We start from the raw sequence: 12,148 nt of genomic DNA on the forward strand, positions 1-12,148 counted from the left end.
GTGGTACACATTCATACTTGAACACTGGTAAAACTGAGGCTAGAGGATTGCAAATCAAACTAGCCTGGCTGCACAGGAAATAAATGATGGAGAAATGGAGTTGGACTAGTTTTTCTGAGACAGGGTGTCATGAGGCACAGGCTGATCTCAACTTCATTGTTGTAGCTGAAGATGACCTTAAACTCCTGATTCTTCTGATCTTACTTCCCAAGTACCCTAGAAATTCTCTGTGTAACAGCTCTGGCTGTTCTGAATTCTTTGTAAACCAGGCTGGCCTCTGCCTCCCAACTGCTGGGATTGAAGGGCTGCTCCCCACCCCTTTTTTTCCCCAGTGCTGACTTCTTGCGCAGGAAAAGTTTAATAACATTGAGCTAAGCACACCCCCACCTCTAGAACTGGGATTTAATCAACTTCTGTGGTTGTGGGTGGGTGGGTGGGTGGATCGATCGGTCGGTCGGTCGATCTGTCTGTCTGTCTGTCTGTCTATCTACCTATCTATCTATCTATCATCTCTGTCTGTTTATCTGGTTATACTGTACTGTCCCTATCTTAGGAATTACGACTAAAAAACATTACATATAACTTCTCCATCTAGATTCAATCACAGTTAGTACTTTGTTACATCCTAGAATATCTTCTAGTAGTCAACACAGAGTAGAAACACAGTTCATGATAATAATTTTCCTGCTTCTGGGTAAGTTTGCCTTCAGAATTTGCTACTTGTTTACTTGTTTATAGTTTTGATTTATAGTGTTTCCCAAAATTCCCCTCCTCCCCTAAATTTAGTCTAGTGTAAGAGACTGGCAGAGCTGTATGGAGATGGGTATGGTTACTAGGGGTTTGGTGCTTGCTTCTTAGAGTCTGGTTCTATACAGTGTCGTTTTGAATTGTCCTAGAGTGTTCCTTATAGTAAGGTCCTGTTGATGAGAACAAAGCTTCCAATTATAGAAAAACGTGTGTGTAGAAACTCCACCCACATGGTGTTTCTGTAAAGCACTAGGCCACTTTTAGGCCTCTAATTAAAGACTTGACATTTTGTAGTTAATTTTCCAGTTGTTGGGAGAACTTTAGTTATGCAAGTGATCTTAGGTTTATTTAAAGAATTTTTTAAATTTATCTTTCTTTTGATGGTACTGGACATCAACTCACGGCTTTATGAATGTCTACATAGTTACTGTACTGCTGAGCTATATAACCAGCTCAAGATTTAAAATGAAATTTATGATTATTTTATTATTATTATTTGTATGTTATCTCTGTGAGTATATGCTGTGTGTGCGTGTACACACCAGTGGAGGCCAGAAGATATCAGAGTACCTAGAGCAGTGATTCTCAACCTATAAGTCTCGATCCTTTGGGGGGTGTTGAACAACCCATTTACAAGGGTCGCCTAAAGACCATGGAAAACACAGAATTTTACATTACAGTTCATGATAGTAGCAAAATTAGAGTTTTGAGGTAGCAACAAAAATAATTTTATGGTTGGAGAGGTCATCACAACATGAGGAATTGTATTAAAGGGTCCTGTCATTAGGAAGGTTGAGAACCACTGCCCTACAGTTTGAATTATAGGCAGTTGTAGGTGCTGGTAACTGAACATAGATTCTCTGAAGGAGCAGGAAGTGCTCTTAACTTTGGAGTCATCTCTCTCTATCCATACTTCCCCATTTTCCTTTTTTTTTCACTATTTCTTTTTTTTTAAAGATCTGATCTTCTTTAGTCTTAAGGGCTTTCAGTCCATCAGCCTCTGTCTCTTGAGTTCTAGAATTACAGATGTTTGCCATCCATCATGCCTGCCTCTAGCATTTTTTTGTTTTTCGAGACAGGGTTTCTCTGTATAGCCCTGGCTGTCCTGGAACTCACTCTGTAGACCAGGCTGGCCTCAAACTCAGAGATTCAACTGCCTCTGCCTCCCGAGTGCCGGAATTATAGGCGTGTGCCACCACTGCCCAGCTAGCTCTAGAGGTTTTAATTACTTATATTAAAAAATTTTATGTGAATGAATTTTTTGTCTTTATATATGTCTGTGCATCTTGTGTGTACAGCCTGAGGATGTCAGAAAAAGACATTGAATCCCCTGGAACTGGAGTTGCAGATAGTTGTGAGCTGCCATGTAGGTGCTAGTAATTGAACCCAGGTCCTCTGGAAGAGCAGCTGGTACTCTTAAGCACTGAACCATCTCTCCATCCTAGATTTATAATTTTTACTACATTTATGTTAAAATGTATTTTATGCATTGTGCATATGCTTGGACATGTGAGTACTATAGCACATATGTGAAGTTCAGAGGACAGCTTTTGTGAGTTGGTTCTCTCTACTATGCTAGTCCTAGGGATGAACTCGGGTTGTCAGACTTGGCAGGAGTACCACTATCTGCTGAGCCATCTCACCAGCCCCAGGGTACTGATTATTATTTTTTTCCCAAAAGTTAAATCTTAGATTAAAACCTATATATTACTGAATATGTGCCAGTATTTCATGGCTGATTTTATTCTTAGATTTTTTTGTCTTCGTGTACACATTCAAGTGACAGATACATAACAGTTAAATAAATGAGGAAATTGAACTCTGTTAACAGCTAAGCAGGTGGCTGGGGATGCATGCAGCTCAGTTGGTAGAGAGTTTGCTTAACGTGCATGAAACTCTTCCCTAGGTTTAACTCCTAGCACTGAAAACTGGGTATGCTGGTACACTGGGGAGGTGGAGGCAGGAAGATCAGAAGTTTAAGATCACTCTTAAACTTCTACATAGGGAGCTGGGGGGAGGTTTTTGCAAATGACTGAAGATATCTTAATTTTCTGAATCACAGTCCCCAAATGCTGTAAGACAAGATCAACTTGTCAGATGGCTCAGCAGTTAAGAGGACTTAACTACTCTAGCATATGGCTTGATCGTAGTTCTGAGTACCTGTGTGCTCACAGGAGGACCCATAACCTCCTGCTTCAGCTCCAAGCAAACTCTACCTCCAGATGATTTGATGATCCGATGTTCTCTCCTGGACTCCACTGGTAAACGCGTTTACTTGTGTGCACGATCCTGCACACGCACACAGACATAATTTAAAATAAATTTTTTTAATTTAATTTTTTCTTTCTTTTTTCTTTTTTTAAAGACAGGGTCCCTTTTGAGACAGGGTATAGCCCTGGTTGGCCTGGAACCACCAGCCTCTGCCTCCCACATTCTGGTATTAAAGGGATGCACTACCACACCTGGCTAATAAATCTTACTTTTAAAGAAAGGTGTGTGTGTGTCTAAATTATTAGTTAGGTTGTAGATCGAGTTATTGAGTTGTTAAGTTGTTGCTTCTGGTGTTTGTTTTGTTTTGCTGCTTTGAATTGAACCTGGTTCTTTTAGCATGCTAAGCACATAGTCTCTATATTATGTTATGCTACTAATTTCAATTCTGTTTGCCTCATTTTAGGGATGTGGAGATAGCCCCAGTTGCATTTAATTATTTTGGCCACAGAGCCTTTTTTTTTTTTTTTTTTTTGAGACAGGGCTTCTCTGTGTAGCCCTGGCTGTCCTAGAACAATTTTAAGTTATTCTGTAGACTACTTAGGCTGGCCTGGAACTCACAGAATTCACCTTCTTCTACCTCCTAAGTGCTGGGATTAAAGGCAGGCGCCACCACAGCCTGACTACTACACATTTATTTGATCCCTGAGTACATTTTGCTTTGTTGTTTGCTAACTGCCTTTGAAAAGTTTCTTAGAAATTTGCTACTTTGAGGAATTGTGGCACCTGTGGGTTTAGTTGGCCTTATTGTTTAGTGAGGGGAACCATAGTGAACTCAGGAGGATTTGCTAATACTGACAACCGTAACAGCAGTGAAATGTAACACTTCCCCAGCTCTTTACTTAACTGGAGCCTTACAGCAGTCTTATAAAGAAGAGAAGGAGAACCCAAAGGAGTTGAGTGATTTATCCAAAGTCTTTTTTTCCCTGTGTCGGGTGGGCGGTTGGTTGGTTGATTGGTTGGTTTGAAAGAGTCTCAAGGAGTAGCTCTGGCTGCCTTGAAATTAGGTATTCTGTTTTGTTTTGTTTTTGAAACAGGGTTTCTCTGAGTAGCCCTGGCTATCCTGGAACTCTCTGTGTGGAACAGGCTGGCCTGGAACTCACAGAGATCCACCTGTCTCTGCCTCCTGAGAGCTAAAATTAAAGGCTTGCACCACCACCGATCAGCACCTAGAATCTTAACTAGAAGGTAGAAGAAAATCGTTGGCATTGACGATCAAATTGCAAGAAGGACCTGTAACTTTTAGTTTCTGGTGAGTTGTGTCATACTTTAGATGACTTTGTGTAGAGTAGTTAAATATAATTACATAGTAGATATCAGATCTGTGAAGGTGATTCCCCTCACTTTATCTTTTTGGAGTGATTAGTTTTATTAGATAAATGGGGTGGAATCTTGGCATTGATTTTGTATAGATATCTTTTTCATGTCCTTTTTCTTCTACTTGTATATGGCTTTTTATGATTAAGTACTTATTTGGGGGACTTCACAATGGCATCAGAGACTGTTCTAAGCTTCCTGTGTCTATGGAACTTGCCTCTTCTTCCTTTTTAAAAACAGGAATGAAAAGCACCTGACTGACACTTCTCCTTAGCCACAGGCCTATCTGACTTTATTTTAATTTGCCTTCTTTTGGTTATATGGGATGCAGCAAAATCTAGCATATGGTTGTTAAGATCATATCAGGAGTGGCCAGGGCATGGTGGGACATGCCACTATCCAAGCACTTGGGAGACAGAGAGGTAGGCTTATTATCTGTGAGTTCAAGGCCAACCTGGTTTGCAAAGTGAGTTCCAGGCCAGCTGGGGCTATACAGTGAGACTCTGCTTCAAACAAAACCAGCAAAAAAAAAAAAAGAAAGAAAAAAAGAAGTAAAAATACCCATTTTCTTTTAAACAATAGTAAATATAAAAGAGAGAGATGCAATTGTTTTGGTGCCTCTAAGTTCTGTCCACCAGTCAGTCAAATTGTTGCTGGTTTGAACTCTTGAGTTTAGGTCCCTGGAAACTGATAGACATGTTTTTGTTTTTGTTTTTTCTGGAGAGGATTTCTTTACATAACTCTAGCTGCCCTGGAACTCACTGTAGAGCAGGCTGACCTTGAACTCAGATCAGCCTGCCTCTGCCACCACTGCCTGGCCTTTTTAGTAATCTTGACGTTGATATTTGTAGGAACTCTTTCTTTTATTGATTCCTGTAGGAACTTAATGTTATATCAGTTTTTTGGATTATACAATATTTGTAACTTGTACTTTGTTTTTCCTTTTGAGGAGGACAGAAAGGCAGATTTTTAATTTTTTTATTATTTTTTAAATTTATTTTTTATTTTGTGTTCATGGATGTTTTGCCTGCATTTATGTCTGTGAAGGTGTCAGATCCCTAGAACTGGAGATACAGACAGTTGTGAACTGACATGTGGGTTCTGGGAATTGAACCTAGGTCTTCTGGAAAGCAGCCAGTGTTCTTAACTGCTGAGCCATCTCTCCAGCACCTTTATTTTATTTTTTTTAAAAATGAGCCTGGACTAGTGAGGTTGCTCAAGGGGTAAAGGTGCTTGCTGCTTAATGACTTAAATTTGGTTCCTGGAACCCACTTGGTGAAAAGAGAAATCTGACTCCTGTAGGTTATCCTGTGACTTGGTGTGTGCTCCCTCTGCCCATACACACACGCACACCACGCAAATAAATGGGACTGCTCCTACTGTTTCTACCATTTGTTGTAAGATTATAAATGACTTAAATGTACTTTATGTTGCATTGTTAGGTGAAAGGATTTTCAAAGTTTTCCTCTGAAGCTTTCTATATTAGGTAGAAGAATTATAGTTTCAGCACAGAGTTAAGGTGAACTAATAGGAACTGTTTTTTCCTGTACCTTCTTGGTTAGTAATAAAAGGTAAGAAATGCTTCAAGTATTTGTTAGTTTGAACAAAGGGAAGCCTGGAGCAGGTTCACACCTAAAATTTTGTTTCTAATCTGAGTTGAACAGGTCACCAAAGAGATCAGCCTAGCTACTCTGGAGGCCTGCAATTCTGTGTTAACATTTTCACTGTGTACATATTTATGTGCTTCTATAGTTGAGGAGAGGCTTGGGTGTGTGTCATGGTGGTACAGTACTTGCCAAGCAAACTCAGGGTCCTGAGTTCAAGCCCCAACACCCAAACACAGCAAAGCAAACAAAACAAAGCACGGTAAGAATTATAGCATGAGAATGAATCAAAGGTTTCTCTGTGTAGTTTTGGTTCCTGTCCTGGATCTCACTCTATAGATCAGACTAGCCTTGAACTCACAGAGATCCGCCTGGCTCTGCCTCCTGAGTGCTGGGATTAAAGGCATGAGCCACCACCGCCTGGCTCTACTGGCTCTACTTTTATTTTAAGACAAGGCCTTGCTCTGGAGCTCAGGATGTCTTGGAACTTGTCATGTAGCCTGGTCTGGCTTCAAAGCCTTGATCATCTTGTCTGACTATATGGGCCTAGGAAATTGGGGCTTGCCTTGCTCTAGATTCTTTCTGACCTTATCCATTTTAATACTCCAGAAAGAAAACTCTTTCAGCACAAGCTATAAATATTTTTCCTTATGTCTGTATTTGATGCATCTGGTTGTGTGCTTTTTAGACTGCAGCTTTTTGAGAAATGGAAGGAGAAAGTTATTGTTTGATTCTTACAATAATCAGTTACTTTCTCCTTTGTTTTAGTTTAAAGTCTTTATTTTGTGCTTGTGTATGTGTGGAAGTCAGAGAACAACTTTCTGGGGTTTTTTTCCTTCGACCTTTACAGTGGTTATGGGGGTCAAACTCGTTCTCTGTGACAAGTACCTTTGCCTGCTGAGCCATCTTGCCACCCCCCCCCCCCCCCCCCCCCCCCCACCCCCCCCCCCCCCCCCCCCCCCCCCCCGCTTGGTTTTTCCAGACAGAGTTTCGCTGTGAAATTGTCCTGGAACTCACTCTGTAGACCAGGCTGGTCTGTAGAACTCACAGAGATCCACCTGCCTCTGCCTTCTGAGTGCTGCTATTTAAAGAGTGTGCCACCACTGCCTGGTTCACCTTCCTCTCATTTTATTTTAAGACAAGGCCTTGTTCTGCAGCTAAGGATGCCATAGAATTTGTCATGTAGCCTGGTCTGCCTTCAAAGCCTTGATCATCTTGTCTCAGCCTCACAAGTGCTCTGATTATAGGTTTGTTTAACCATGACCCACTCTGACAGTTATTACTTTTGCAATTTAAAAGGCAAAAAGAAGCCAGGCATAGTGCCTTATGTCTGAAATCCCAGTATTTGAAGGTAGAGACACTTGGAACAGGAGATTAAAGCCAATTTGGTCTATATAAACCTTGTCTTAAAAACTGAAGTAGGGGGCTGGAGAGATGGCTCAGTGGTTAAGAGCACTGGCTGCTCTTCCAGAGGTCCTGAGTTCAATTCCCAGCAACCACATGGTGGCTCATGACCACCTGTAATGAGACCTGGTGCCCTCTTCTGGCCTGTAGGGACACATGTAGGCAGAACACTGTATCCATAATAAACAAATAAATCTTAAAAAAAGAAAAAAAAAAACAAAACCTGAAGTAGAGGGCAGTGGTGGTGCTCGCCTTTAATCCCAGCACTCGGGAGGCAGAGCCTGGTGGATCTCTGTGAGTTCGAGACCAGCCTGGGCTACAGAGTGAGTTATAGGACAGGCTCCAAAGCTACACAGAGAAACCCTGTCTCGAATAACAACAACAACAAAAAAGTTACATTAAGCTGTCACTCAGAAACAACCATTGTATTTTTTAATCTTTCCCCCTCCTTTCTTTCCCTCCTCTCCTCTCTCATTCTTTCTTTTCAGTGCTAAAGATAAAACCAAGGGCTTTAGAAATGCTAGGCTACCATTCTGCTACTGAACTACACAACAGCCCTTACCACAGTTCTTCTGTATAATTTTTTGTCTAAGTCACTGTGCCCTGACTTTCCAAAGTATTTTAAGATATTACTGATTTTTTTTTATAGTGCTAGAAATTGAATACAGGGTCTCACGCTAAACAGGAGCTCTATCACTGAGCTATACTCCAGCCTAGTTATTTATGTTTATTATATATATGTGGTATATGTATGTGTATATGTTCATGTTTGTCTTAGTCTCTGTTCTATTGCTGTGAAGAGACACATGACCAAGACAACCCATAAAAGAAAGCATTCAGTTGGGGGCTTGCTACATCTGATTTACAACACAAGGCAGAGAGAGAGAGAGAGAGAGAGAGAGAGAGAGAGAGAGAGAGAGAGAAAACGAGTGCACATGCACCTGGGCCTAGAATTGACTTTTGAAAACTCAGTGCTCACTACCAGTGACACATCCTTCTTCAACAAGGCTATACCTAATTCTTCCCAAAATAGTTCTACTGACTAGGGACCATGCATTCAAATATATGAGCCTGTGGGGCCCACTCATTCAAACCAGGGGTAGATGCTAGGCATTGTTTTCAGTTGCTCTCCACCTTATTTTTTGATACAGGGCCTCTCATTGAATCTGGAGCTCACTGATTTTACTAGGCCAACAGATTCCAGGAATCTACTTGTCTCCACTTCCCAGTGCTAGGATACAGGCAGTATACTGCTGTGCTTGGCTTTTTACCTGGACTCTGGGGATCTGAACTAAATGCTTGGGCAGCAAGCCCTTTACCCACTGAGCCATCTCCCTAGCTGTTTATTTTTTGTTGTGCTGGGAGCCCAGGGTCTGTACCACTGGCCATACCCATAACCCCACATTTTGTTTTTAAGTAGAGTTTTTAGGCATTTTTATTAAGAGCACAGTTTTTTTTCTGCCTTATAAAAGAATATGAATGGAATAATTTTGGTAGAAATGTCCAGTTTTTCATATGTAAAGTAGAGCTATAGAAGGAATATGACAAGATGAAATATTTTTGAAAGAAAAATTCCAGAAGTCCCCTTTCTCGGCAACCACAGTTAAATAGGAAAAGAACACTTTCTCCTTTAAGCTAGAATTGTATTGGCAATGGAAGCCTCTCGGGTGCAGAATAGGCATTATTTGGCATTATTCTTCATTCCTTAGATTTCCATGAGGACAACTGACAAGGACTTGAATGGCCTCATTTTAGCTGCTTCTGTGTGTGGAGCTATTATTTGCTCCTTCAGTTCTGGTCCCTGGTGTGACAGTGGCTCCTGAGCACCATGAAGGTTGTCCCAGAGAAGAATGCTGTCCGGATCCTCTGGGGCCGAGAGCGGGGCACTCGTGCCATGGGTGCTCAGCGACTTCTGCAGGAGCTGGTGGAAGATAAGACTCGATGGATGAAATGGGAGGGCAAGGTAAGAAACCAGGGCTTTGACACAGGATTTATGGGGGGACAAGAAAGTGGTACTGTAGAGTAGATGAATGGCAGAGAGTGAGAATGTAATTTATCTTGTTTATGAGACTTTATAGCTAGTTTGGGGAAATGGTTTTTTTTTTGTTTGTTTTTTTTTTTTTGGTTTTTCGAGACAGGGTTTCTCTGTGTAGCTTTGCGCCTCTCCTGGGACTCACTTGGTAGCCCAGGCTGGCCTCGAACTCACAGAGATCCGCCTGGCTCTGCCTCCCGAGTGCTGGGATTACAGGCGTGCGCCACCACCGCCCGGCGGGAAATGGTTTATAATGTAAAAGCTAAGACTAGAAATATTTTTTCCTGTAGAGTAGATATTTTTTCTGAATTTAGGTTTATCTTGATTTATAACTTGATCATTGTCTTCATAATTTTACTCTGTACTGTGGTACTAATCTAGAATGGCTTCTGTCAGAGTAAGCTCTGTTTTATAAATCATGCTATCTGTGTGTGCGTGTGTGTGTGTGTGTGTGTGTGTGTGTGTGTGTGTGTGTGTGTGTGTATTTATTTATTTATTTATTTATTTATTTATTTTCTCCTAGAGAGTAGAACTGCCTGATAGTCCACGCTCAACCTTCTTACTGGCCTTCAGCCCAGACAGGTATCTAATACTTAGTTGTAGCTTAAGATTTGTGATTACATGGTTTTCTGTACTCTTGACTTAGCTTGATCATCCAGGTTAATCCCTAGAGATTCTCTGAAGCACTGGATGGCTATCTGAAGGTCTGTATATATGTGTATAGACATATGTATGTATATAAATGGGGCATCCGTGCCATGGGTGCTCAGCTGCTTATTTGCCATTGGAGATATATGTGTGTGTGTGCGCACACACATATACATATATATGAAATGGAAAGAAAGTAGACAAATAATGCCAACCAGAAGAATAATGAGAATGTTAAAGAAAACAGTGAAAGTCAAGGTACAAAACAGCCAGGTTCTCAGTAACATTGCTTTGCCTGACTGATAGAGACCAGCAATGGCATGATGGATTTCTGAGATGGAAAAATTATTCTTTGAAGGCACTATGTGTCATTTGGAGACAGTGTGGAGAAACCAGAAGCCTTTAAGGATCGGAATATTTCTGTTGTGTATAGATAAACGCCTAACAGGCATATCTTAATTTTTTTCATTTGTAGATAGGGAATAATGTCAGTTTTTTGTTGTCTAAAGCTGGTAAAATTTGTTTCCCTGCTACATGTTTCTTAATTATGCCTACATTTTGATTCTCTAGGACTCTCTTGGCATCCACACATGTGAACCATAACATCTATATTACAGAGGTTAAGACTGGCAAGTGTGTTCACTCTCTGATTGGACACCGCCGTACACCATGGTGTGTCACTTTTCATCCCACCATCTCAGGCCTTATTGCTTCTGGCTGCCTAGATGGGGAAGTTAGGATTTGGGATTTACATGTAAGTATTTTCTTAGGGGCTTTTTTTCTTTGGTATTCTAAACACAGGGACTTATTTGCCATTGGATTCTTAATTCTGGCTGAGAAACTAGCCACATTCTTGGGACTTAATCTGAGGATCTAGTAGTCATTCTATACTTGATGGATGGACATGCTAGTTCATACTTCTCCATTATAAAGTAAACATATTAATCTTTTCTTCCACCTGTTGTATTTAACATTGTATGGGAGGAGGCTCTAAAATGAGTTCATTATGGACTTTGTCCACAATGTCTTAGAGTACTCTGCTCAGGATCATCAAAGGAAGACGCTGCTTATCTCAGTGACTGACTAGTGGGTTGCTCTGCTCTATGTTTGTACCAGGATGGTCTTTTCACACTGAGTAGAGGCTGTGTGATTAACATGAAGATAGTAATATTTGTCTTATAAATTATTGGCACTGCTAGATTGCTGTTCTTATACATTATTTTATAGAGGATATGTTTAAAGTAAGTCCTATAAGAACTAATTTTACCTTATATGGAAATTTATTTATTTTAGACACAGGGTCTTGCTATACAACCTGGCTGGTCTGGAACTCACTGTGTAGACCATGCCACCCTCAAACTCACCAAGATCCACATGCTTCTGCTTCCTGAGTGCTGGGATTAAAATCATGCACCACTGTGCTCTAATATATAGCTGCAAATGGAGATAGGCCCTAGGGATCAAACCCAGGGCTTCCTACATGTAAAGCATGTGCTCTACCACTGAGCTATATAACCCTATATAGGACTTTTCCCCTTTTTCTTTCCTTTCCTCCTTTCTCCTCTTTCTCCCCCTTTCTTTCTCTCATTCTCTCTTTCTTTATTTTGAGACAAGGTGTCATTATATAGTCCAGGCTGGCCTGGAACTCACTGGCCTGGAACTCCAGGCTGCCCTCAAAATATATGGCATTCTTGCCTTAGCTTCCTAAGTGCTGGGATTATTGGTGTGAGTCATCATACTTAGCTCTTCAGTGTAATTTTCTTGAAGTGGACTTCCCAGTCTGTTGGCAGTTTATAATCAGAGGATACTTGGGATTGGTTCATTTGCAGGGTGGCAGTGAAAGCTGGTTCACAGATAGCAATAATGCCATAGCGTCCTTGGCTTTCCATCCTACGGCTCAGCTTCTACTGATTGCCACTGCCAATGAGATCCACTTCTGGGACTGGAGTCGACGGGAGCCCTTTGCTGTGGTGAAGACAGCTAGTGAGATGGAACGCGTCCGGTGAGTGTTGTGTTCTATCAACTATGTTAGGCACCAGACTGACACGATAGAACATTTACAACTACTGTCATTTCAGGATACAGATTGTTTATCCCCACTTCAGGAAGTCATTAGCCCTCTTCAGGG

General features: G+C 41.1%; 1 protein-coding gene across 3 annotated transcripts in view; it reads left to right on the top strand.

Annotated features, from left to right (window-relative positions):
• Ambra1 (autophagy and beclin 1 regulator 1) overlaps window positions 1–12,148 on the top strand; it is a 208,358-nt gene that overhangs the window by 36,718 nt on the left and 159,492 nt on the right. For all 3 annotated transcript variants that reach the window (XM_052722471.1, XM_052722472.1, XM_052722473.1), the window contains exons 3-6: window positions 9,050–9,303; window positions 9,896–9,954; window positions 10,591–10,774; window positions 11,850–12,022. In XM_052722471.1, coding sequence (XP_052578431.1) covers window positions 9,169–9,303; window positions 9,896–9,954; window positions 10,591–10,774; window positions 11,850–12,022 — 551 coding nt within the window. In that variant the 5' untranslated portion in view covers window positions 9,050–9,168. The remainder of the gene's footprint in view (window positions 1–9,049; window positions 9,304–9,895; window positions 9,955–10,590; window positions 10,775–11,849; window positions 12,023–12,148) is intronic.

Source organism: Peromyscus californicus, unplaced genomic scaffold (assembly GCF_007827085.1).
Source record: "Peromyscus californicus insignis strain IS unplaced genomic scaffold, ASM782708v3 Scaffold_7__1_contigs__length_154581171, whole genome shotgun sequence".
In the NCBI taxonomy this organism is placed as follows: Eukaryota; Metazoa; Chordata; class Mammalia; order Rodentia; family Cricetidae; genus Peromyscus; species Peromyscus californicus.